Here is a 23670-nt window from a genome sequence, read left to right as displayed (position 1 = left end):
TTTACTACATGTAAGCTGTCGTCACAACTCACATGCGACATGCTCTGGTGTTCCATCCGTGGGATGTTGTCAAGTATAACCAGCCATGACCATTAAGTTTGTTTTCCTTTTTTTTTTTTGTGTGAATGTAAATTAGACAGAACAGTATCCACTAAGGTTCAGAGCAAGAACAGCGTCCAGTAATCTATCTGACTACTACTATTACTCTCGGACCACCACCACGATCCAATCTGTTTCTATGTACACGAACCGCTGCTTCACTATGTCTCCTTGTCAATGCGAACAACTAGCTTTCTCGTCAGAAATTTAGCCCCCTGTTATTAAAGTTCCCTCTTCTAGTAAAAGGAATTCGTTCTTCTGCACACAATAGTCAACCAAATCGTTTTTAAAATTCCATATGGATGTAGAGAAACAATAAAGCATGTGGAAACAATATGTTATCATTAATATGTTGTTACCCTGGTGTTGGTCACCGTTAATATCATCATCTTCATCATAATCTCCGCTATTACTTGTGAAGAACGGTGTTAGGTAGTTCCTGTCTAGTTCTGTAAATGATTTTGCGCTGCATAAAGAAAAAGGAATTGTTTTTCTTCTTTTTGTTATCAGTGTTTTGATACAAACTTGAAAGCGGGACTTGATTTTGCTGAGTGCAGTAATTTACCTCTTATGAAACTCTCTTAGTTTTGTCCTGAATCCACTTTCTGATGGTGAACCTTCATCATCAAACCTAGTCATATAACGATTGTTCACCACCTCAAAGCCCTGTCAAAAAAAAAGGAAAAAAACATAAAAGATAGGGTATTAACCATGTCATGTTTTCTGTATTGAGAGACTAAGATTAACTTTAAGCTGAGAAAAATAAGAGTTCTGTATGACAAGACGTCTACGCAAATAACCAATATATATTTCACAAGACTTACATCACCAAGGGATGTATCACGGCTATCGCCTACTACCTCTAGGGCCTCAAGCATTGTACCAGTGGATCCTCCAATCAGCAACACCTGAAACACGTTTCAGTAGCATCAAGGATCACATAAAAAGCAATATATATATATATGCAAATAGTTAGTCTTCAAAGAAGGATGGGTTACCGTTACAACAACAATGGCTGTAGTTGCTGTGAAAATAGTTTGACCATGTCCTTCTGGGAGTTCGTGAACAGATTGCAGAGCAAGAGCAAAAGCCATAGCCCCTCGAAGTCCTATGCAATCCACACTTCTTGTTTACTTTTTACTGAGGTATTGAAAACAATATCTGCATTGGGAAACAAAGAGCAGTATCTTACCACTGTACCATAGTGCTTTTTGATGCGTCATAGGTATTTTCCTATGTGCAGGTCGTGCTAAGTTGACCAAATATCCACAACCAAACACATTAGCTGCCCTGAGTATGACATATAGGAAAAAGAGTACACACTATCAGACACGAAAAACAACACAAAAAATGCAATTTGGAAATGAATGCATGTAATAAACATCGTGCGAAAAGATCCTGACGTGAAACAAAAAAGGGTACCTCGCAATTACGATGAACAGCTGAGGTTCATCACGAAAAAAATAAAAGAAAGTTAAGGAGCAACAGCAGCTTATACAAATTGAATTTTGAACCAAAAGAACTTGTGTAAAAGGATACAATAGAGAAAAAGATGAATCCGACGTGTGACCAACTGTGCTTTTCCATGGCAATATCAAACCCCATGTAGATGAACCTGCAGATTTGATCATTTGGAAACGTAACATCAGTCCATTGACAGAAATCAACCATCAAAATGCTTGTTACGAATCAAATGCATACACAAATGTCTCTGCCAGGGAAGATATCAGATGAAAAAATGCAGACACAAATCGCTGAGAATTTGCAGACAAGTTTGAGAAGGTATAATGCTTCATGACCTGAAAGACACATGCAGTTTTATTTTACTTTTGGCTGAGTCATCATATCACACAAACTCATATAAATAGAATGACAACTTACAATCCCAGTAAACAGAATCGATACGATGCCAGATAGACTGAGACCTTCAGCAAGCATGTATCTACACAATGAAAACAAAGTTAATAAACTGTACAATTTATATGAGCGTGAACCAAAGAAGACATATACAGCTAATTACGTATGGGAGAAAAGTTGCAGCATTACTTACGAGAAATATGGAAAAAGCACAAAGAGGCAGCACTCCAAGTTCTGCAGACTGAAAGAAGCGAGAAAATCAGAATAATATATTTCAATACTGACCATTAGAAAAGTTTCAGACATATAGCTATGGTCACTCACTTGTCAACATCCAGCCCTGCATACTTGAAGAGGTGCTTTATATTAAGGCTAACAACTCGTTTAGGAGAATGAAGTTAAGACAAAATGTTCCATACGAAATAAAACCAAAAAAAGGATATGAGAGCAGAAGTAAATCCAACTCCAACCCCTGCAGAAGCACGCATTAGTCTCTTTTATAACCCACAAAGCAAAGATATAGAAATATATAATGACACTGGAAAATGTTGAGATGCTTGAGAGTTAAAATTTAGTTTGATATTTATATGTTACTTTTCTTAGGTTGCTAAAACTTGTTGATAACTTAAAGAGATTTAGCGCATTCTCAAAACCACGCGCTACCATGCCAGTTCAAGTCGAAAGAGCCAAACCATAAATGAAAAATAAAGACAAAAAAAGAGGAAGCAGATAACAAAAGCAAACCTGCAGACATTGAACCGACAAAGGTTTCAAGAAACCTGACAATCACCATAAAGAAATTCTGACCAGTTGAGTGACTTCTTACCAAGGACATTGTCCTGTACCCCAGTTCAAAGCGTTGTTAAAATATCTTTACCATTTGACCATCGTCTTTCACAGCATATTTCGAATTAGCTAACATACCTGTACAGAGATATGGCCATCTGCCAAAAGGAACATAAGAAAAAAGAGTAAAATGATAAATAATGTGATACTTTTTCATCCTAAGATAAGGAATCAGAAATCAATACTTAGAAAAAATACTTACAGCATCATTTAAAACTGATTCTCCAAACACCAGGGCATACAAATTTACATCCGATCCAAGTTCCTGCAAAACAATACAGTAGTAAGAAGTGGTAGATATCTAGTGTTCATACAACTGAGAATCTCCCTGAAATACCTGGAATATAGACAAGACAGTGACAGGGTCGGTGGCTGAGATAAGAGAGCCAAACATGAGACACTCGACGAATGGAAGTCTGTACATGAGAAACATCACGCCACCAAGGTACCTTCAATTTGAAAAAAAAAGAACTATGAATAACGGAAAAAGGGGCCTTTTTCAGTCAAGAAATAGAAGCTAATTACAGAATAGAAATACATACACTAGCACTCCAGTAACAATAGAAGCTACAAAAGTTCCAAGTACAGAGAAAGTGACAATGGCTCCAAAGTTTGAAAAGAAAGGTTTCTGCATAAAACCAATTAACCAGCAAAGTAGGAATCAGCAAGAATTCAAAAACTTAAAAAAAAAAAAAGCAATAAACAAATGAGAGCTCTGTGCACTTACGGGTTGCAGACTGAATCCTGACTGGGTGCAAACAAACAAAGTACGTCAAGGAAAACAACATGAAGCAAAGAATATAAAATGATGCAAACAAACTGGAATAAAGGATATAATATGATGGGTGGCAGCAGAAACAGAAAGAAGAACTCATCATGGAAATTGAACCATGTCCTGAATAAAAATTGAAAATTAATTTAGCATATTCAATAATACTTCTTAACACATATATACTAAAGTGATCAAAAGACGAACCTTATGCTAGTCTCCGTGTTCGATACGTTCGCTAAACCACCAACGATCAACCCTAATTTTTCTCACAAGGAATCAATCAAAAACCTTCCATCGCCAATGCAATTGAGCTAGTGAGGAAACCGAGAAACAAACCGATGAGAAGGGAAGCACTAGCTTCGGGTAGATAATAGAACTTATGACGGCGAAGGACGTGGCCTAGTACGAAAGAGAGGACGAGCATCATGATCTGAAGCAAAATCCCCACTCCGGCAGCTTGCTGCTGCTTCTCTTGCCCTTGCGGGTCGTGAATCGCCGGCGATATCTGCAGCTCCGACGACGACGACGACATTACGCCTCCACGAAATTGAAAAATCTAGGGTTTGATACTTGCTCTTGTTCGTTCGTTCGTCTGTCTATGTTCCACACAGAGATTCATTCACGAGAGACTGAGTTTGATGAAAATTCGTTTTAACTCGGTTCTTCGAAGACGCATCTTTCCTTTTATAGGAATCCGCGTCCCCACTTCACTTCTCAGGTGGATTTCTGTCTATGGGCCTGCAAGTTTCTAAGTCCAATAGATATCATTTGGCCCAGCAGCTCTGTAATAAAAGTGTCATGTTGATGTAGGGATTATTACCAAAAAAAAAAATTATTCTCAAGATACATGTAAAAATAATTGATTTACCAAAGTATTTACTGCAATTACCATCATATTATTTTTAATCTTCTTTAATAACTACACATGTTTATCCTAATAAAACATTAAACATTTACAACAAAAAGAAATACTATTAATCTAAACCTTGTTTGTCTTGTAGTGAAAGTATAATTTTCTCTTTTTTTTTAGTGAAATTATACATGTAAGATGAACAATCTCACATGTCTGAAAGATTAAACTGGAATAGAAAAAAATCTCACGTATAAACAGAAAATATAAGGGAGAGAGAAAATGCAAAAGACGAGAGCGAAGGCGAACCCTAGGCACCTGATTTCCCAGATCTGTATCGAAACCGTCTCACTCAGTGCTTAGGAATCACTTGTAGCTGTTCCTGTACGCTTCCATCTCCCACCGAAGAAACCCATAGAAGAAACCCAGAAAAATCGAATGGGGGATTAAAGCGAATCCGGTCGTGTTTGAAGGAAGGGGTCTCCGATAAGGCAGATCTGTCTTCTACACATTCTCATTAAGTCCTTGGGACTTCCCAATCTTGTAGCGAGATAACAAGCAACAATCGTTCCAAACCCTAAAGCTTCAAAATGAATAGGGTAAGGAAGAGAAAGGAGCAATCTTTGATGGAGGAGCTTCGTGAAAGGGAGCTCCTGGAAGAAGGGGAAACAGTAGATATCCCCGACCTTGAAATCGAAGACCTTATTGAGGAAAATACGTTGAGCGTTATCGTCAGATGCTTAAACCCGCAAGCTCATAAGGTCGGAGGCCTAGTAAAGGCGCTACCCCCCATATGGGGAATGGAGGAAAGAGTTCGTGGTAGAGGCGTCAGTGAAGATAGAGTACAGTTCATCTTCAATACAGAGAGCGATCTGAAACAAGTACTCACCAAGGGGCCGTGGTTTGTGAATGGTTGGATGGTTTCCATGAACCAGTGGAGCCCGTATCCCCCTCCTCATTTCCTCCAAAGGATCCCCTTTTGGATTCGGGTGAGAGGCCTACCAATCCACATGCTGAAGAAGCAAGTAGTGGATACTCTTTTGGGACCTCTTGGGAAAGTGGAGACAGTGGAGTTACACGCGAAGAACTCAAACTCACTAGAGTATGTCAGAGCTCTAGTTCACATTAGCACAGAGGAGCCTCTACAGTTTCGGAGGAATGCTAGGCTCAAGTCTGGCGTCACAATCCCAACGGAACTGGAGTACGAGAAGCTGTTAAAGATATGCTATACCTGTAAGAGACTGACACACGACCAATCACGTTGCCCCTGGGAGATCAGTGTAGCTCAAGCTGAGGAAACGGACAGGCAAGAGAGGAGTAAAGAAAGTAACCTGAGGAAGAAGCTGCAAGAGAAAGAGCTCAGAGCAAAGGAGGCGCTCAAGAAAAACTCAGAAAAGGGTGTGGTGATTACTGACACTCCAATGAGGGGTAGACCTCAAGACAGAAGGCCATACGCTCAGAAGATTCCAAAGGATGATAAAAGGAAAGGAAAACGTGGGGCCACAACACCCCAACTGGTTTGGAAGCAGAAAGGAGAACAAGTATCTTCTAGAGCAACTAGAAGCACGGAGGAATCAACTGCTCATCCAAAAAGCTCCGGAGGTCAGAGCGACCAACGATCTGAGGAAGTAGGACTGCTGGGAGCTTCTGGATCAGGTTCAGGCTCAGTCTTCAATCGTCTTGGGAATTTGGAAGATGAAAGAAATGAAGGGGGGAGTAGAAGCCGAAGCTCTACAAGACGCTCGAGTGAAGATCTAAGGGTAAGGCTCAGTGGAGAATCGCAGGACGAGAAAAGAGAGAAGATTTCCAGCAAAGGGAGCAGAAGCCCACCATCAGTCTTTGAGAGATTGGGGAGCCATCCAGTAACACAATTACGGGAGGAGGCTGCAACAGGCTCCACAATCTCCAAACGAAGGCGCCAGAGTAACAGTGGTGAAAGGAAATCAAAAAAGGCGAGACTGGGCTCCGGTGGGAAGAAGGAGACATCCCCCTCTGTATTCCAAAGACTCGGGGGTATGGCAACAACCTCAGGTGCTGAAGGAACACAAGATCAGTCTGCTGATTTGGCAGTTACTACACCGGTTCATTCTGCTCATGTAGCAGCAACTTTCCCAGTCCATTCTGTCCGACGGATAGCATTGGCAGGTGGATCAAACTTGAGAGAAGGGTTGATGGGTAATTCCAACCCTTCGAGGTCAATATGAGGATACTGAGCTGGAACTGTCAGGGATTGGGGAATGTCCCGACAGTTCGACATCTACAGGGAATACTTGGTCAGTATTGCCCTGAGATAATATTCCTCAGTGAGACCAAAAGTGGAAGGAGATATATGGAGTCTATTGTGGAGAAGCTGGGCTTTCAGAATCTCATTACAGTGGATGCTAAAGGGAAGAGTGGTGGCTTGGCAGTACTATGGAAGAACTCATGCTCGGTCGAGAAGATACAAGCCACCAACAGAATTATTGATATGAAGGTAGGGTGGCAGGATCACAGTTTCTACCTATCATGTATATATGGGGATCCTGTCAAAGGAAGAAGAAGTATGGTGTGGGAAAGGATCGCAAGGATCGGAGCTGAGAGAAGAGGAGCATGGGTGCTGACTGGAGATTTCAACGAGCTTCTTGACTCATCAGAAAAGAAAGGCGGGTCTGTCAGAGCAGAAAGCGATAGCCAGGAGTTCAAGCAGCTGCTGCTAAACTGGGGTTTATGGGATCTGAAATATAAAGGCGACTCTCTGTCTTGGGCGGGTAGGAGATCAAATGGATTAGTCCAGTGTCGTCTAGATCGGTCTGTAGCAAACCAAGAATGGTTAAATTTGTTCCCCCAAGCAACAACTTTCTATTTAAATCGCGTTTGTTCAGACCATAGTCCAATACTTACATCCTTGGATGGCCATCAAGTGAAGAGACGCACAAACTTTAGATACGATCATCGTTGCGTGCAGCGTGAGGGGTTTGTTGGAACTGTAGACAAAGGATGGAAGAACACTGGTAGTGGTCAAGCGACCATTATGACTAGAATAGCTTCATGTCGGAAGGCCATATCACTATGGAAGCGACAGGCAAAACCAAACTCCGCCATAAGAATACAGGAACTTCACTACAGGATTGATGAGGCTTCTAGGCAGGAACACTTCAAGCAAGAGGAGTTTGAAAACCTGAAAAGAGAGCTGAACGAGGAATACTACCACGAGGAAGTGTTCTGGCTGGAAAAAAGCAGGTTGACTTGGATTAGATCAGGTGACAAGAACACCAAGTTCTTTCATGCAGTCACGAAGAACCGGCGCGCACAGTGCAGAATAAAGAGCCTCCTCGACGACGAAGAAAAGGAATGGTTCGCTGATAAAGAACTAGGAGTGGTGGCAGAAAAGTATTTCAAGAATTTGTTTTCGTCCGAGGATGTTGGTTTTGAGCTAGAGGAGTGGAACGAGATGCCTAAACTTCTATCCTTGGAGCAAAATACAAAACTTATGGAACCAGTGACGAAGGAGGAAGTGAGAAAGGCGACCTTTGATATTAACCCGAGCAAATGCCCCGGCCCAGATGGAATGAGTGGTCATTTCTTCCAACAATTCTGGGAAACTTGTGGAGAGGATCTCACAGTGATGGTGCAGCATTTCTTCAAGACAGGCTGCTTTGAGGATGGGATGAATAATACCAGTATCTGCCTCATTCCAAAAGTCATTACGGCGAGGAGAATGAGCGAGTACAGACCTATCAGCTTATGCAATGTGGCATATAAGATAGTGTCCAAGCTTATGGCAAGGAGATTGAAGAAGGTGCTACCCTCAATAATATCTGAGACGCAGGCAGCGTTTGTGGAGGGGCGATTAATCTCAGATAATATCCTGGTGGCACATGAACTCCTCCATGCTCTGGGTTCGGATAATAAGTGCTCCGAGGAGTATATTGCCATTAAAACGGACATCTCCAAAGCATATGATCGAGTGGAGTGGTCATTCTTGGACAAAGCTATGGAAACCATTGGTTTCTCGAGTGCTTGGAGAAATCTCATTATGAGCTGTGTCTCATCGGTTCGGTATCAGGTTCTCATTAATGGCGAGGCGTATGGAAGCATTACACCATCAAGAGGCCTGAGACAAGGAGACCCACTCTCTCCTTACCTCTTTGTCATCTGTACAGAAGTATTGGTGCAAATGCTCAAGCTGGCGGAAGGGAAACATAAACTATCTGGCCTCCGCGTCGCAAGAAGGGCCCCTCCAGTCTCGCACCTGCTTTTCGCAGACGATAGTATGCTATACTGCAAAGCTGAGGATGAGGAACTGGATCATTTAATCAACATTCTTCATAAGTACAGCTTAGCGTCGGGGCAAAGGATCAACTACCAGAAATCGAGTGTCTATTTTGGCAAGAAAATACCCCCAGGGAAGCGAGAAGATATCAAAAGGAAACTAGGGATTGAGAAAACAGGAGGAGATGGCTTATACCTAGGCTTGCCAGAATCGTTTGGAGGGTCAAAGGTTTCCATTCTAAGCTACCTCAAGGAAAATCTGAACAAGAAGGTTCATGGATGGCAGACCAAGTTCTTGTCTCCAGCTGGCAAGGAGGTGCTTCTAAAGGCTGTAGCAATGGCGCTCCCGACCTATACAATGGCCTGCTTTCTGATCCCAAAAACGGTGTGCAAGCAGATCATAGCTTTGATGTCAGACTTCTGGTGGAGGAACAACCAAGACTCAAAAGGTATGCATTGGAAAAGTTGGGAGAGTCTTTGTAAACCGAAGAGCTGTGGGGGTCTCGGCTTTAAGGATCTGGAAGCTTATAATTTAGCGCTCCTGGGGAAGCAGCTATGGAGGATGGTTACAAACAAGGATTCACTACTAACCAAGATCTATAGGAGCAGATATTTTAAAAACTCAGACCCTTTGAGTGCACCATTAGGATCCCGACCGTCATATGCTTGGAGGAGCATACACGCTGCGCAAAAGCTGGTTAAACAGGGAGCAAGGGCAATCATAGGCAATGGCAGCGACACCAGAGTCTTCAGAGACAGATGGTTGAGTAAGGAGCCGGCAATGATGGTACGGGCTTTAAAATATGAGGCCGGGACTGAGGCACAGAGATTCACTGAGGATATGAAGGTTTGTGAGCTTATGCATGCCAATGGGACAGAATGGAACCTTTCGCTCCTGGGAAAAATGTTTACTGATGAGGATTGTGCGAGGATCTTGAGGCTGCGTCCGGCAGGGAAGAACAGTGAAGATACATACTCCTGGGAGTATACGAAGACGGGCCATTATACAGTCAAATCAGCTTACTGGGTCCAAATGAATATCATCTCAGCTGAGAAGGAAAACCCGATAGTGCTTCAACCGAGTTTGGATGACATCTATAGGAAAGTCTGGAGTCTAGAGGTGAGCCCAAAAATACAACACTTCCTGTGGAGATGTCTGAGCAATGCTCTTCCAGTAGCTGAGAATATGGCGCATCGACACATAGGGAAGGATAAAAGATGCAGTAGATGCGGAGCTGAAGCGGAGAGCATCAATCACCTTCTCTTTCTTTGCCCATATGCTAGACTAATCTGGGCAGTGGCGAATATACACATACCACCGTTAGGAGTATGGTCAGAGTCCTTTTACTCAAATCTCCATTGGGTCTTGAACTTGAAAACAGAGTATCCAATGGAAGAGGCTGAGGCGGAATTGGTACCATGGTTACTATGGAGGTTGTGGAAGAACCGAAATGAATTTATCTTCCGAAGCAAAGACTATGTCGCTTCTGCTACTGTGGCGAAGGCAATGGAAGATGGCAAAGAATGGAGAGGTAGAACTGAGGTCAAGAGTAAAGAGGTTCAAAAGCCAACAGCAACACCAACTGGTTTTGTTAAGAAATGGAGACCACCAGAAACAGAGCACCTGAAATGCAACACGGATGGAACATGGAAACAGGAAACAGGTACTGGTGGTAGCGGATGGGTTTTGAGGGACCACCGTGGGGACATGCTGTGGGCTGGGGCAAAGTCTTTACCCAATATGGGTTCGGCACTCGAAACAGAGGCAGAGTCATTAAGATGGGCAATTTATACATTGGCTGGGTTCGGTTATAAAAGTGTGACTTTTGAAACAGATTCTCAGGTGCTTACAAAACTTCTGCACGGAGAAGAGACAACCTGGCCAAGACTCAAGCCTATCATACAAGAGATCGAGGCCTTACTGTCGAGTAACGTGGGGTATGGGGTGGCTTACTTCCCTCGAAGTGGTAATATTGTTGCAGATAGGATAGCGAAGGAGACTACGACGTTTACGTCAATTGTCCCTAAGTTGTATTCTATTGTGCCTGTTTGGTTGAGTTCTTGTTTAGAGGCTGAAAAGCCATTGTAAACTTTGGATTGGTTAATGGAAAGTTGTTGTTGAGTTAAAAAAAAAAAAAACTGGAATAGAAAAAAAACAACACTAAATGAAGGAAAAAAACAAAACATTCATATGACACAAAAGAACATGGTGATGTGTGATGTTTATATCGGTTTCAACTTAGAGAAGCAAACAAGTAGGAAAAAAACAAAGAAAGGTCACAACCATTTTCTCCAACTACTTGATCTAAGCTCACCAGACAAGAACCTTGGAATGCTCAATAAACTATTAACCCTTGTCAACCCTTCCAAAGCAGACCACTCTTCATCATCCTGTGCAACAGAGATACATTCAGCAAGTGTCATTGTCATCATCTTCGACTCGGTCCCACAACTCTTAGGCATACTTTCCTCTTTAACCTGGACAATCTCGCCCTCTTCCTCCTCCTTGTTACTGATATTGACACTCTCTATAGGATCTTCTTCTTTTTGTGAAGCCTTTATTACGTTGCTGGCTACTGATGAATCATGCAGAAAGAGGCAGACTACAGTACAGTCATCGTTCTTTGAAGTTGGATACTTGATTCTCCATGATCTAACAGCTGTGTCCACTAGAGCTCGAGCTGCTGTGCTTCGACTTGGAGCTGAAGCAACGATGTCCACAGCTTCTTTGTTTGACAACACATCCCATACCCCGTCGCTAGCAAGAATAATGAACTCATCTCCTTGTGTAAGGCGACGGTAGTTAATGTCAGGGACTGAGATAAGACCGTAGTCTTTGAGACAGAAGTCGCCAAAAGCTCGAGCCATTGCTAAACCAGGTGAGTCGCTGTTCGGTAACCATACACGAGCTACTTCAGGCTCATCTTGCAACGCAAAGACTCTACCTTTACACTTGTGGATTCTCGCTGATTCACCTGAGATTTGTACAAGTGAAAGTTACAAAACTGTCTTTCTCATTCTTCAGAAGAGTTTTTTTTAAGAATCTAACATACTTGGCAGATCAGGTTTTAAGTCTACGGTCAGTTGTACAGCGACCAAATTGTCTTGGTCTCTTGTGGCAAGAACAGCCCTTGAGTCACCAATGTTTCCGACCACCAAGTCCTCACCCTAAAAAGGAATCATTTAATGAAAATCAAAGTGACAATCAATGAGCTAAGAAGCAAAGGTGGGCAAGTACCTGCTTGATCAAAGTGACTGAAGTTGTTCCGCTGCAGAAACAATCAATAGTTGGATGCATTTTCAGGTCTTTATCTATCTGCTGACAAGACTTGAGCAACGCGTGTTTAAGAGGCAGATACATCTCTGGAAGTTGTTCATCGTTGGGATTCAACTCACACCACTGCTCATCCATAGTAGTAGTAACAGACTCGCTTCTCTGCCCTTCTTCTTCTTCTTCCTCTTCCTCTGTACAATTGATTGGTAGACCTTTCTCGTTCACTAAGCCGTTTTGTTCTGGCTCTGAGGTCAGTTTCAATTGAGTTGAGAGTGTGGAGGGCAATGTATCTCGGACTTTCTTGGCCACCATATGACCAAATGGTCCGTGTCCATCAAATACACCACAGAACACTGTATCGTCTCTTGAACAAAAGTTCTGCAATTTGGAAGTAATTTTCATAAATTGATATAATTGTCTATTTTATTTCTAAATATAACACCAAAAGAAGAAGGGTAAGAAGATATAGAAGCTAGTGGTCCCTGTACAACTATGTGGAAACAGGTCAAGGATTCAAGACAGAACAGGATGAAACACAAAGCCAATTCATTTTCACAGCTCTAAGCGGTCCCAAAAATAAAATTGAGAATAGACATCTATCATTCCAAGTTTCTCTCACTAACTTACTAAGCACTAGCAACAAAAGAAAAAAACACAACCATGTTCTGAGTATCTCTATCTGATCAGTAACAAGACACATGTCCAAAGAAATCAAGTGGCTTTACTCAAACATTGAACAAAACATTTCTTCACTGAGTGAAAAGATCAAAACTTGGGAGAGAATAATAATAAGGAAACAAACCTCAAAAACGAGCATAGCGTCTTGATTGGTTCCTTTCTTGCCCTGCTGTGTATAAAGACATGCAATTTCACACGAACCATTCGAGATCAACCGACCCGAAACCTCTTGAACCCCTTCGACTTCGCCGCCGCCGCCCTTTAAATCTCTCGGCCGCCGCCACCTTCCTGAGCCTAATCTATCATCCACCGTTTCAGCGGTGGTGCTTGTTTCTCCCGGTTCCTTCCCCGTGGTCCTACTCCTATCTACTGAGTAACACAGACCCATTTCTGAAAAAATCTGGAGAAAAAAAAGCTCAAAGCTTTAAAACCAAGTTCAAACTTTTTTTTTGTCGGCAATGATTTGTGGTAAAGTCTCCTCGGCGGATAAAGAAGCCAAACGAGAAAAAATAACGAAAACCAGTAAAGAGCTCAAAAACCGAGACTTGGAGAGTCTACTATACTATACTTTTAGCTTTAGCTTTTTGGACTTTGATTTTTCAAAATTTTCTCGGGAAAAAACAGCTATTTTTCTCGGGTAAAATGGAAAAGAGAGGTAACAGATCATCGCATCTGTATAGAAATCAAACTCTGATGAACTGGAACAGAGTGACGCCAATACCAGCAGAGACCCACAGAGCCAACGTTTTACTTACTCCACTTCCTAAGTGGAGCGAAGAAATAAAAGAAAGAATTAAAATTTTCGTGAAATAAAGAAAAAGGAAGGAAGGAAAGAGTAAGTAATGATTCAAAGTAACAACTGAGAGAGAAAGAGAGATGGAGACGATGATCCTTGATCAGACAAAGGTCTTAGTTTGGTTCCGCACGTGAGATCCTTCTCTCTTTTTTTTCTCTTCTCCTTTCATTTTAGTTTTTTTCTATTTTTTTTTCTTAATTAATAATTGCGGGGAAATTTGGTTCTTGGCTGCATCGTACCCTCCATCACCAGATATCCACCCAGTTACGCGGTGACACGTCACATACTCCGGTGTCTTTTGTTCGCTGTCTGCTTGTAAATGTTTCGGAGTATTGTTTATTTGCTCTGCTAATTAATTAATTAGTTAAGCATTAACTATTTAATCCGTTACACTGTCCTTTTCTGCCTTTATTAACCTAAATTCTAAAGCTAGCCAAATTTAGAAAATTTAGTTTTAAGTACCCACTTGTGTTAATAATTGCATTTAAGGTGTTAATCTGGAATATATTTGATCTCTGTTTGATTTTTCTTTTTAATTTTAAAGCTTTTGAGAAAACATAAGAGGAAGTTCAATAAACTGGAATTTCAATTCTGTATAAACTAGAATCGTTTCAGATTTGTTTATATAACTTTTCTTCATAAATGTATAGGCTCTATACTCTAAGAACATTAAAGAAAAGCAATTATGACAAAAAATAGAATTCACGGATTGTGTGCTGTTGGCCTATGCAGACACCGACGGTCGACAAGTCTTAGTTGTCCCATTGAGCTGGTGTAAGAGAGATGCATTCATTTACACTCATCCAAAACATACTTTACATTCGTTTATTAAACTCTTAAAATCTAATTCATCATATATTACAAAGATGCTTCTCCATAACTCCTTTGTATCAAATACTACACAAATCATTATGTAACCATGGTTATAAAATAGCTACCATGGTACATATACTATATAACACAAAGTGATAGTAGGGAGTGATGTACTCATGAATCAAATTACAAAACAATTGAAAGCAAATCTTGCCTTCATCTGATGTATTATATCTTATTGAAATACTTATTGCTGAGGATGATACAAACTTTAGATTTAGCCACACATCTTTTCAGGTTTCTTAGGAATCAAACCTGTGAGAAATTTGAACAGGGAAGTATGAACTTTTGTGGTTATAAAATCATATAGTTGAACTGAAAAAATTGCATAAAAGGATGCAACTTACTTGAGCGTGTTCGGTTTTGTACTTCTGAAGCTCTTCTTCTGCACAAATGAGCCTATGCACCAATACACACAAATATAAGAAATAATGGTTAGTTTCTAGACTACAACCAGAGAGAGAAAAATATTTCAAAAGGAGGAGATGCTTTCGATGGTGGGAGATTATCCAATTTACTTACCTCCATTGCAGGTCGGTTATGTCGTGGAGCAACTCTTTCTCTCTTTCGTGTGCTGCTTCAAGCTGTGATTCAATAGAGGAACAATACTGATGGTATCCAAATTGGTTGGAGGAATATGATTCAATAATTTTCACTTTTTTTTTTGCTGACGATTACATACCATTGATTTCTCAGTAGGAGCAACGCTAGGTTGGTGTAAGCCTCCTGGTTCACCTGAACGTCCATCTACATCGGAGAAATTAAAGTATATATATATTCAAATCCGGTGGCAATAAAAATGTAATTGATCAGGACAGTGAATGGAGACAGAAACTAACCTGTCAGCTCTCTGTTGGTGAGTACTTTCATCATATGCAGAATGTTCTCCTGTATTTTTTATGGGAGGATGTAAATTACGCAATCATCTTTTAATAGACACAAAGAAGGCAAAAAGCATACCCTTTCTAATATGTTGGTTTGCAGAACTGGATACACCAGCGGGTAAACGTACGAGCTGGTTAGATTTGGTAAAGCGACATCAGATCCTGAAACAGAGGGAGGTAGAGAAGCAGCAGAATGTTGACTGAGCACCTACATAATGGCAAAAATGTTTTGTTTTTGTTTCTTTTCCTCTTTTAGTGAATAGTTATGGCAATAGAACTTGATTGTTTGTCTGCAGCTGATAAGGCTGACCTCGAAACTATTACAAACCTGCATGCTGTGACTCTTTTGTAAGATTGGAGATGGAACTACTACCTGATAAAGAGAAAGTGAATATGAAAATACAAATAAAAAAATGTGAGTTAATAAACAAATAACCCGTTTTTTCCCTCTTAAAGCCATGAAAATGGAGGTTACCTTGTCAATGTCGAGATTTTCAGAAGTTACTTTAAAACGTCCTCTTTGCTGCACAACTGGCGGCTTTGATTTGTCGTCAGGTTCATCTAGGCTCGCTGACACATATACACCATTTAATTAAAATTAGAAAGAGCATTGATCCACATGGATGTTTATATTGGATTCAAACATATACTTACAAGCTGCTTTTGGTGGTTTGACAGCCATCTCTGTTGGTACTTCATCTCCTCCCACTGTAGGATGTGCCCCATTTTGAAGCTGGTCTTGGATTTTATCACTGGAAATTAACATACTAGCTTAGATCTAAATGTCACTTACCGAGATCATGTATGGCCAATGAACCAAACAAAGGCCTTACAAAAAGCAGTGCATGTTAATGGACTAACCTGTCTCCCTTATTGACACAATTGCCGGCTGGAATCTCTGTTGGATGATTGGTTGTGACAGATGTGGAATCCATTGGTTTCCCATTGCTGGCATGCGCACTTGCAACAGCTGAATTATTCAAAGATAGATCCTCATGACGGGGAGAGGAATATACGTAGTTATCATAACTGGGGCTGGCAAGACTTGAATCATCATCAGATTTATCCCTGATCAACCAAAATATTATTTGTTCAGTTTATAGACATCTCAGTTCCAGAAATGTAAATCCTAAATAGAGAATAATATAGATAAAATTAGGAGATAAACCTGGCGATACTTAAAGTTCGGTGAATTAGGGGTTGGAGATGCTTATTTGGCAGGTGACCAATATCCTCCTGCAGATATTAGGTAATAAAGAACCCCAAAACCTCGACTAAATAACAAACAAAGATGAAAAAGGATCTGAGAACTATTTCTACAAGAGGGCACCTGTGTTTCCGGTTGCATATCATGTGAATCTAGAGCCTGCAACGAAGTTGTGCTTTCAGATAAACTACTCTCAGACAAGCCACAATCTATGTCCTGGATCTGGTGGAAATAAGAACATCATAATATGAATTTTATATAAATGAAGCACGGCTACTTTTTATGGGCTAAAGGAGAGCAAACTTATACCAAGGAAGCTTGGGCTTTCATGTCATCGAGATTGAAATTCCACCCGCTGATACCTCTCTTATATTCATTCTGCATGTTACTATGACAATAGGTTAAAGGCCATATACTCGGAAAAAGATTTGGAACTGGAAAGTTAATGATTTGAACATTGATAGAGAACTGGAAAAACACAAACCTGCGACAGCTCCTCCTTCTCTCCATCTGCCATTTTCTCTTGTGCAAGCATATCTTCTTCTTTTTTCTGCATGTAGAAAGCATATACCCATCAGTTCTTTCATAAGACAATGATTGATAATATTTAGGAACAGCTAAGGGATATCTACATGGTTTTAATTATTCAACCTTTATGGCCTGAACACGGTTAACAAGATCTGGTAATCCATCGAGAAGTTTCCGAGCAATGTAGTCGCTTGACCTTGCTTGCTTGAAAAAGGAATGCTTTAACAACTTCTTAGCAGATGGGCGTTTGGAAGGGTCTTTGACTAGACAACTAGCAATCATCTGCTTGAAAGACTGAAAATACCAAGAAAAAGAGGCAAAATTGAGATGATAATAAGCCAAAAGATGTGACCAGGATGTAAAGTATTGACTGAAACAAAGAGTATACCCTTGAAAACTTCCTATCTCTTTCGTAATCCAGCCCTGGGGGTGCATTTTGCAAGGTCATAAGCAGAACCTGAAACCATAATTGTTTTAGAATTGAACCAAAGATTTTGGAGCTGAATTCCAGATATGACAAGGCAATGAACCTTCATAGGTGGATATTTAGAGAAAGGAGCGTGTCCATGTGCAAGCTCTAGCCCAGTTATACCAAACGACCAAATATCAGCCCTGAAGTAGATGTTCCAAATAAGAAATACTATATACTCCTCTAGTAAACACAAGAAAATAGAGTGAATATGGAAGGCTAAACTTACTTGAAGTCATAACCATGTAACTGCTCCATGACTTCAGGTGCCATCCTGTGAAAACAAGAGATAGGAGGTCTCATGCACATGAGAACTAAATTCAAACGGTTGGGGACAGTAGTAACCACCACAGAGCACTTACCAACAAGGCGTTCCAACAAATGTGTTCCTCGTCCGTTGCCTATCACCTGAATCAAAGAGACAGGCAGATACACCAAAGTCTCCCAATTTGATTGCACCACGAGCACCGAGCAAAATGTTCCCCGCCTGAAACAAAAGGATAATCCATTTTGATGATGAAACATCAAAGATACAAAATTTGCAATTTAACATGGAACCAACAAGACAAGAGGATATGAATAAATGGACAGACTTTGACATCACGATGAATGTGGCCGTGCTGATGGAGGTAGTCTAAGCCCTTCAAGGCCTCACGGAGCATAGTGGCGATAATAACTTCCTCAAAGCCATCAGGATAAGCAGCTTTGAGAATGTGAAGACAAGAACCACCAGACATGTAAGGCATGACAACCCACAGGTTGTGGTCACTCACGAAAGAGCAATGCGATTTCAACACGTTGGGATGATCTACTAGCATCATCGTCTGCGCTTCACGTGATATATTGTTCTGCCAAACAAAACAAAACACGTAATAATTATTAGCTTTAATTAGAGAGAAGAACCCCACAAGGAAGTGTTATCAAATCACACCAGGTCGCAGTTGTCTCGTTCGAAATCGAGAATCTTAATAGCAACGACTTCGTCGAAAGGGATGCACAAGGCGCGATGCACTAAAGCGCTGCAGCCTTGACCGATGACCTCGTAGATGGTGTAGTGCTCTGGCCCTATCGGATACTTCTTCTTCTCCATTTTTTTGATCTCTACGATCGATTTTGGAATCAATCAATCCACAGATATTTACAATCAAATTGAGCGGTTCAAAACTCAAAACGCAGCTGGCAAAAGTTGCTTACTAGTAAATTAATTAATGGTTACCGAATAAACTTATTTAGGGAAACAAATGAGATTCGAAAACGTAATCTCGTCGTAATTTTTATAAAAAGGAATTAATTGTTTTACCGGGAAAATCAAGGCATTGATTAGTGAGGAGTGAGAGGAAAGGAAAGAGATGGATCTCGTGCTGATGAAGATATTGAATTTGATTGATTGATTGATAATTTGATGATGATGAACCCCCTCTTTTTTCCTTCGTTGGATTTTCTTTGAGAAAAAAAAAATATTGAAATGAGAGAGAAAGGGAGAGAGTGAGAATCGGATCGCCACTCAAAGCTTTGTAGGGCTTGGTATGGTGGTGAATATTGGAATCCCGCCACTTTAGCTCTCTTTCTCCCTTCTTCCTTCAAACTTTCCTTATTTGTATAATCACTATTTAAAAAATATATTATCCATCTAAATAAATAACTAAAACCGTCTTTCATTTACACAGCCGGTTCAATCACCGGTTTTCTCCTGAACCAAACGAAACCGTGACGGTACTTCTGGATATTATCCTTTTTCGTAGTCTTTTCTTTTGCTACGAGACCACCAATTTGTCTAAACCAAACGAGACCGGTTTGCCTAAGCTACTAGACTAGACTAGACTAGAGTAGTAGTATCTTAATGGTTCAACTTTCAATCTCGGAAAATCCGTGAAGTTATGATAAAATATCTATTTACGCTTTTATGTTTATACCTTCAAGAATTACGTGATCATACTTGCGTCTCTGCTCACATAAATTACCATTTCAACTACCATATGTCAAGTTGGACGTATCTGAAGCAATTATTTTCCTTCCAATAGGTAAAATTACAATGCCGATTTTCGTAATAGACCGTATGTAGTACTGTATCTTTTAGCAAGGCCCCTAGTCCATGAATGAATGATACAAGTCACAACAAATAGATAGCCCATTATATGAATTACGACGAGAATCATACACTCGTAAGCGAGCCGAACAAATATACAGCCCATTAATAGCCCATTAAGACCTTATACAAAGAAAAACAAACTCACCCACAAGGATGAAGGACCCACTCACTTTACTTTTTTTTTTTTTTTTTTTTTTGTGTAACAACCCACTCACTTTACTAACTACCATCAAATCAGCCTAACTCTAAACAAAAAAAAGCCAACTCTAAACAAAGCTTACAAGTACTGTAGTAGGATTTATTGATTTCTTTGTCGGGATTTAGCAATCAATCTCAGGATGCATTGACAAATTTTTAAGTCACCAACCAGTATACAATGTATATATGTATAAATGCAAGTATGAATAGTCATGTAATGTCGGTCGAAAACTTAAAAGCCAGCTAGAATAACAACAACCCCCCACATGTTGAAAGCATTAATACAAGTTCACAAGTGAGTGGAATATAACTCGATTCCATCCCAACACAACCTAACACGCTTTCTCTCTTTTTATAATTTTTTTTCTTTTTTCAAAATCTATTTTCCTTAATTGTCGGTATTTGTAACGGACTCTGTTCTTTTTGAGCTTTTTGACAAACCGCGATTACCGGCGAATCGTCTCTTACTCTAGGCGAACGTTTGCTATTGGGAGCTGAAGGAGGATCTCTCGGAATCTAGTGTCTTATTGTCTGACGGAGATCTCCTTCATCTCCAGATCTCGAATCGGTTTGTAATCTCTTCCCCTGTTTTGATCTGTTTTATTCGCGTCAAGTTTTGAGCTGACTTCGGATTCAATCGTTTAGTATTGAAAGTTTTCGTGTTAGATGGATGGACTTAGATTGGTTAAACTCGTCGTCACAGATCATTACATCATCTTTATTCAATGAAAATTATTTTTGAGATTTGGCAATGGTAGAAGCTGTGATCTTTTATGAGCTAAAGTTTCACACTTTTAATTTGAACTCAGACTTGCAATTCAGGTTGGTGGCTTAAACTATGGTTCTTGATGGGATTGTAACATCACCATTACGAAGGCCACACGCGCTGAAGAAGCAATGGGAGGACTTGGGTAGCTTCTCTACTGTTTTCCGGAGGCATCGCTTTCTTTTAACCGCTATGCTCCTTCTGGCCTTCCTCTGCACCATCTATATCTACTTCGCCGTCACTTTAGGCGCTAGGCACTTGTCGTGTTCGGACATGACCGGGAAAGAGAAGGCAATCTGTCAAATGGAACACGTCCATGCCAGTTTCTCTAAAGTGAGGAAACTGAAATTCTTTTAAAGAGTGTCAGCTAAAGCTGATTACGCATTATTATGCAATGTGTGTGTAACAACAACAGCCTAAAGAAATTGGTTATGTTTAATCATAATGTAAAACTTTTTGTATTTTTATTTGTATTATTTGATTATATGTCCCCAAGATGATGATTCCACAAACATTGTATAAATGAATCTTTGTAATGGAATTGTAATACTGAAAGGTTTTTGGTAGAGTGGAAGGAACATCGAGAGTCTTTGTTATCACACAATTAAACAACATTTTGGTGTCTTTATCAGATTCCATCATCACCATGTTTGGTGAGGAACCAGTGGTTCAACATCTAACTTGGGTGATAGATCAAAGAGAGATGCTGGAGCAGTCATCTCTACGCTCCAAGAGTCATCAATGTTCATCTCCATAGCGATTTCTTCATCTTCTTCCTCCTCTTCAATAGTTACCTCTAGATCTTCAGGTGATGAACGGATCCTCTCAAGCTCAATGGATACCTCTCTCATGTTTGGCCGCTTCTTCCCTTTTAGGCTTAAACACCTTCTCGCAAGTTTCGCCACTGCCAGCACTTGTTCATGTGTGCACTCTTCTTTGATCCGAGAATCAACAATACCAAGAACTCTGTTCTGTTTCATGGCCTCGTTGAAATGAGACGCAAGCCCTCTGTTTTCTTCAGACCGCATAGCAGAAAACGGTTTTTCTCCGGTTATAAGCTCTACCAAGACAACCCCGAAACTATAAACATCGCTTTTATCCGTAAACTGGCTGGTCTGAAAGTACTCTGGATCCAAGTATCCAAAAGTACCTGCAACTAGAGTTGTCAAGTGAGTCTGATCTATGTTGACAGACCTCGAAGTACCAAAATCCGACACTTTCGCTCGATACTTCTCGTCCAAAAGTATGTTTGTGGTCTTGATATCTCTGTGATAGACCGGTGTAGATGCAGCCGAGTGCAAGTAAGCAAGCGCTCCCGCGATCTCCACAGCGATCCGCAAACGCACTTCCCAGGTCATTATGATGTAATCATCAGAATCATCGTGTAGCCGCTTGAATAAGTCTCCGTTTGGGATATGCTCGTAAACCAAGATAGGAACCTCTGTCTCGAGACAACACCCCATGAGTTTCACAATGTTCCTATGGTTGATCTGGGAGAGAACACTGACTTCATTGATGAACTCCTCGACTTTGTCTTCATCCAACACTTTAGATCTTTTCACAGCGACGATTCGTCCATCTACCAACATTCCTTTGTAAACAGTACCTTGACCTCCCTGCCCAAGAACCCTGTTCTTGTTAAAGTTATCCGTCGCTTTCTCCAGCTCTTTCGAGCTGAATATTTTTGATGTCTTCTCCACGTTACCTCCTTCTTGTGTCGTTAACTGTTGCTTCAGCAACAAACCTCCATTACGTTTAAAGAACTTCCTCTTCCGGATTAGCTTTCTTCTCTTCTTAACGAAGTTGATAAATCCCCATATCCCAAGAACCAAGAACAACAATGCCAAACCTAAAACAAGACCTGCACAATGACCAAATAACCATAATGATTATCCTTTTTCTATGTTATATGACTTTAGAAAACTCTATTGACTCACCTTGAATCACAGGCTTGATCTTCCCTGTTTCCTTTGCCTCACACCTATACGTTCCAGGGACATTCACACAAGTTTTCTCTCCACAGCTGATTACTCCTCTTCCTTCCTCGCATTCATCAATGTCTTAAACAACAAGAAACAAACAAACAAAAGAGGGGAATCAAATCAACAGATGCGTTACACTAACTAAGCCAAAAAGATGAAGGATCTTCTTACCAAGACATCCACCAGGAAGATAAGGATTCCCTCTGTAACCAATACTATTGCAGTAACAGTTACTGTAACCAAACCCAGAGAAGTAACCATACTCGCAAACACAGCTCGGCGCGCTCGTGTACATCCCAGTTTCCGTCAAGTTCACACACCCCACCGGATCCCTTAACCGAGAGTCAAAGAACCATCCAAGCTCAACCACACTGAACCCTTTACTATAAATCTCCTCCGCCTCCGTCACATTCGCCGGAGAGTAAGTCTCGTTCGTCAAGAACGCGACTTCACACCTTCCTCCTCCTTGAGTAGTGTTACCACCTGAGCTTTCTAGGCTAACGCCGATCACTTGCGGTTTAACCGCCGTGATCACCGCCTGACAACATCTGTAACCACTGCAGATCTTGTCTAGACGACTCTTCTCGCAGCTCGATTCGCATCCTATGATCTGAGATTCGATGTTGGTGACCAATGCTCTGGCCTCGCAACCTACCGAGACGAGACGGTTCGACTCGGTGATGAAAAAGGGGCTTCCTTTGCCGGTGAGGTTTAAAGGAGGAGGCTTTACGGCGGGTCGCTGAGAACAGCCGGAGGAAGTCACCGGATATTTGATGTGGACGACGCCGTATGAAGTGTCGATGTTGTTTCGGAGAGTGATGCTTACTAACTCTCTGTTTATCTTAGAGAGGAACGGAGCTAGGGGTTTGTCGGAGCTGGATGTGGTGGTGGTGTTACAGACAACCTCGTACCAGTCATTGAGGTAACAGTCTTTATGTCCGATACCGAACGGGAAAGGAATAGAGATCCCTCCACAGATTCTATTACAAGAACTTGATGAGTTGGGATTTTGAGCTGTTGTTATCAAAGAAGGGCCATTGAAGATGAACAGAGTAAGGAGAGAGAGTGGGATACAAAAGAAAAGTCTCTCTCTCTTCATTTTTTTTTTTGGTTTTCAATTTTTCATTTTTTTCTTCCTAATGATTTTTTTTTGTATGAGAGCTAGCAAATCATTAAGCTGCTTCGCTGGATGAAAGTTTCATGGAACAAAATGTCAATGGTGATGGGTTTAATCTTTTACATCTCAACTGA

The 23670-nt window shown here is 40.8% G+C and overlaps 5 protein-coding genes across 8 annotated transcripts; 1 reads left to right on the top strand and 4 right to left on the bottom strand.

The window, feature by feature from the left end:
* Positions 1 to 143: 143 nt before the first annotated feature.
* On the bottom strand, positions 144 to 4217 carry LOC108824465 (sodium/hydrogen exchanger 6). Of its 2 annotated transcripts, none has more exons than XM_056994595.1 (22): positions 3911 to 4217; positions 3779 to 3830; positions 3638 to 3697; positions 3530 to 3554; positions 3345 to 3430; positions 3140 to 3251; positions 3005 to 3067; positions 2881 to 2900; positions 2701 to 2795; positions 2401 to 2428; positions 2281 to 2313; positions 2150 to 2197; positions 1981 to 2041; positions 1801 to 1898; positions 1639 to 1714; positions 1522 to 1541; positions 1292 to 1389; positions 1098 to 1207; positions 924 to 1007; positions 665 to 765; positions 459 to 565; positions 144 to 357 (listed from the first exon to the last, which is right to left on the bottom strand). In XM_056994595.1, the coding sequence occupies exons 1-22, from the start codon at positions 4104 to 4106 to the stop codon at positions 299 to 301; spliced, it is 1632 nt and encodes a 543-aa protein (XP_056850575.1). In that variant the 5' UTR covers positions 4107 to 4217; the 3' UTR covers positions 144 to 298. The 2 variants fall into 2 exon arrangements, with proteins under 2 accessions (XP_056850575.1, XP_056850576.1); XM_056994596.1 differs by having other exon boundaries at positions 144 to 354.
* Positions 4218 to 10846: 6629 nt separating this feature from the next.
* On the bottom strand, positions 10847 to 13635 carry LOC108823425 (probable protein phosphatase 2C 18). The gene is made up of 5 exons (XM_056995177.1): positions 13488 to 13635; positions 12752 to 13390; positions 11914 to 12327; positions 11729 to 11843; positions 10847 to 11650 (listed from the first exon to the last, which is right to left on the bottom strand). Exons 2-5 carry the CDS (start codon positions 13013 to 13015, stop codon positions 10953 to 10955), a joined length of 1491 nt encoding a protein of 496 aa, XP_056851157.1. The 5' UTR covers positions 13016 to 13390; positions 13488 to 13635; the 3' UTR covers positions 10847 to 10952.
* Positions 13636 to 14234: 599 nt separating this feature from the next.
* LOC108823741 (serine/threonine-protein kinase BLUS1) lies at positions 14235 to 18966 on the bottom strand. 2 transcript variants are annotated; one of them, XM_018597018.2, is made up of 22 exons: positions 18685 to 18966; positions 18316 to 18485; positions 17978 to 18232; positions 17747 to 17871; positions 17614 to 17658; positions 17446 to 17527; positions 17304 to 17372; positions 17039 to 17209; positions 16872 to 16937; positions 16697 to 16765; positions 16511 to 16609; positions 16349 to 16416; positions 16042 to 16248; positions 15835 to 15932; positions 15656 to 15750; positions 15491 to 15553; positions 15257 to 15388; positions 15136 to 15184; positions 14979 to 15043; positions 14819 to 14880; positions 14644 to 14695; positions 14235 to 14551 (listed from the first exon to the last, which is right to left on the bottom strand). In XM_018597018.2, exons 2-22 carry the CDS (start codon positions 18472 to 18474, stop codon positions 14546 to 14548), a joined length of 2037 nt encoding a protein of 678 aa, XP_018452520.1. In that variant the 5' UTR covers positions 18475 to 18485; positions 18685 to 18966; the 3' UTR covers positions 14235 to 14545. The 2 variants fall into 2 exon arrangements, with proteins under 2 accessions (XP_018452520.1, XP_018452521.1); XM_018597019.2 differs by having other exon boundaries at positions 15509 to 15553; positions 18685 to 18964.
* A 1016-nt stretch (positions 18967 to 19982) lies between these two features.
* On the top strand, positions 19983 to 21003 carry LOC108827947 (uncharacterized). 2 transcript variants are annotated; one of them, XM_018601477.2, is made up of 2 exons: positions 19983 to 20239; positions 20481 to 21003. In XM_018601477.2, exon 2 carries the CDS (start codon positions 20510 to 20512, stop codon positions 20792 to 20794), a length of 285 nt encoding a protein of 94 aa, XP_018456979.2. In that variant the 5' UTR covers positions 19983 to 20239; positions 20481 to 20509; the 3' UTR covers positions 20795 to 21003. The 2 variants fall into 2 exon arrangements, with proteins under 2 accessions (XP_018456979.2, XP_018456978.2); XM_018601476.2 differs by having other exon boundaries at positions 19985 to 20239; positions 20494 to 21003.
* LOC108827946 (wall-associated receptor kinase-like 22) lies at positions 20938 to 23605 on the bottom strand. The gene is made up of 3 exons (XM_018601475.2): positions 22591 to 23605; positions 22375 to 22497; positions 20938 to 22298 (listed from the first exon to the last, which is right to left on the bottom strand). The coding sequence occupies exons 1-3, from the start codon at positions 23516 to 23518 to the stop codon at positions 21079 to 21081; spliced, it is 2271 nt and encodes a 756-aa protein (XP_018456977.2). The 5' UTR covers positions 23519 to 23605; the 3' UTR covers positions 20938 to 21078.
* Between the last annotated feature and the right edge of the window lie 65 nt (positions 23606 to 23670).

The sequence above is a fragment of the Raphanus sativus genome, chromosome 9 (genome assembly GCF_000801105.2).
Source record: "Raphanus sativus cultivar WK10039 chromosome 9, ASM80110v3, whole genome shotgun sequence".
NCBI lineage: Eukaryota > Viridiplantae > Streptophyta > Magnoliopsida > Brassicales > Brassicaceae > Raphanus > Raphanus sativus.
Note: the sequence above shows the minus strand (reverse complement) of the source record. Positions and strands in the feature narration are given on the sequence as shown.

Bases quoted from the DNA above. Each gene is read 5' to 3' on its own strand.
- LOC108824465 (XM_056994595.1), bottom strand. From the start codon at position 4,106: ATGTCGTCGTCGTCGTCGGAGCTGCAGATATCGCCGGCGATTCACGAC. The intron at 3,831-3,910 runs GTTTGTTTCTCG...GAGAAAAATTAG, and splicing joins TAGTGCTTCCCTTCTCATCG to GGTTGATCGTTGGTGGTTTA. The intron at 1,390-1,521 runs GTACCCTTTTTT...TGTCATACTCAG, and splicing joins CTGTTCATCGTAATTGCGAG to GGCAGCTAATGTGTTTGGTT.
- LOC108823425 (XM_056995177.1), bottom strand. From the start codon at position 13,015: ATGGGTCTGTGTTACTCAGTAGATAGGAGTAGGACCACGGGGAAGGAA. The intron at 12,328-12,751 runs GTTTGTTTCCTT...TCCAAATTGCAG, and splicing joins ACGCTATGCTCGTTTTTGAG to AACTTTTGTTCAAGAGACGA. The intron at 11,651-11,728 runs GTATGTTAGATT...TACAAATCTCAG, and splicing joins CTTAAAACCTGATCTGCCAA to GTGAATCAGCGAGAATCCAC.
- LOC108823741 (XM_018597018.2), bottom strand. From the start codon at position 18,474: ATGGAGAAGAAGAAGTATCCGATAGGGCCAGAGCACTACACCATCTAC. The intron at 17,872-17,977 runs GTCTGTCCATTT...CTTTTGTTTCAG, and splicing joins ACATTCATCGTGATGTCAAA to GCGGGGAACATTTTGCTCGG. The intron at 17,659-17,746 runs GTAAGTGCTCTG...TTGTTTTCACAG, and splicing joins TTTGTTGGAACGCCTTGTTG to GATGGCACCTGAAGTCATGG.
- LOC108827947 (XM_018601477.2), top strand. From the start codon at position 20,510: ATGGTTCTTGATGGGATTGTAACATCACCATTACGAAGGCCACACGCG.
- LOC108827946 (XM_018601475.2), bottom strand. From the start codon at position 23,518: ATGAAGAGAGAGAGACTTTTCTTTTGTATCCCACTCTCTCTCCTTACT. The intron at 22,498-22,590 runs GTAAGAAGATCC...TTGTTGTTTAAG, and splicing joins TCTTCCTGGTGGATGTCTTG to ACATTGATGAATGCGAGGAA. The intron at 22,299-22,374 runs GTGAGTCAATAG...GTCATTGTGCAG, and splicing joins GATCAAGCCTGTGATTCAAG to GTCTTGTTTTAGGTTTGGCA.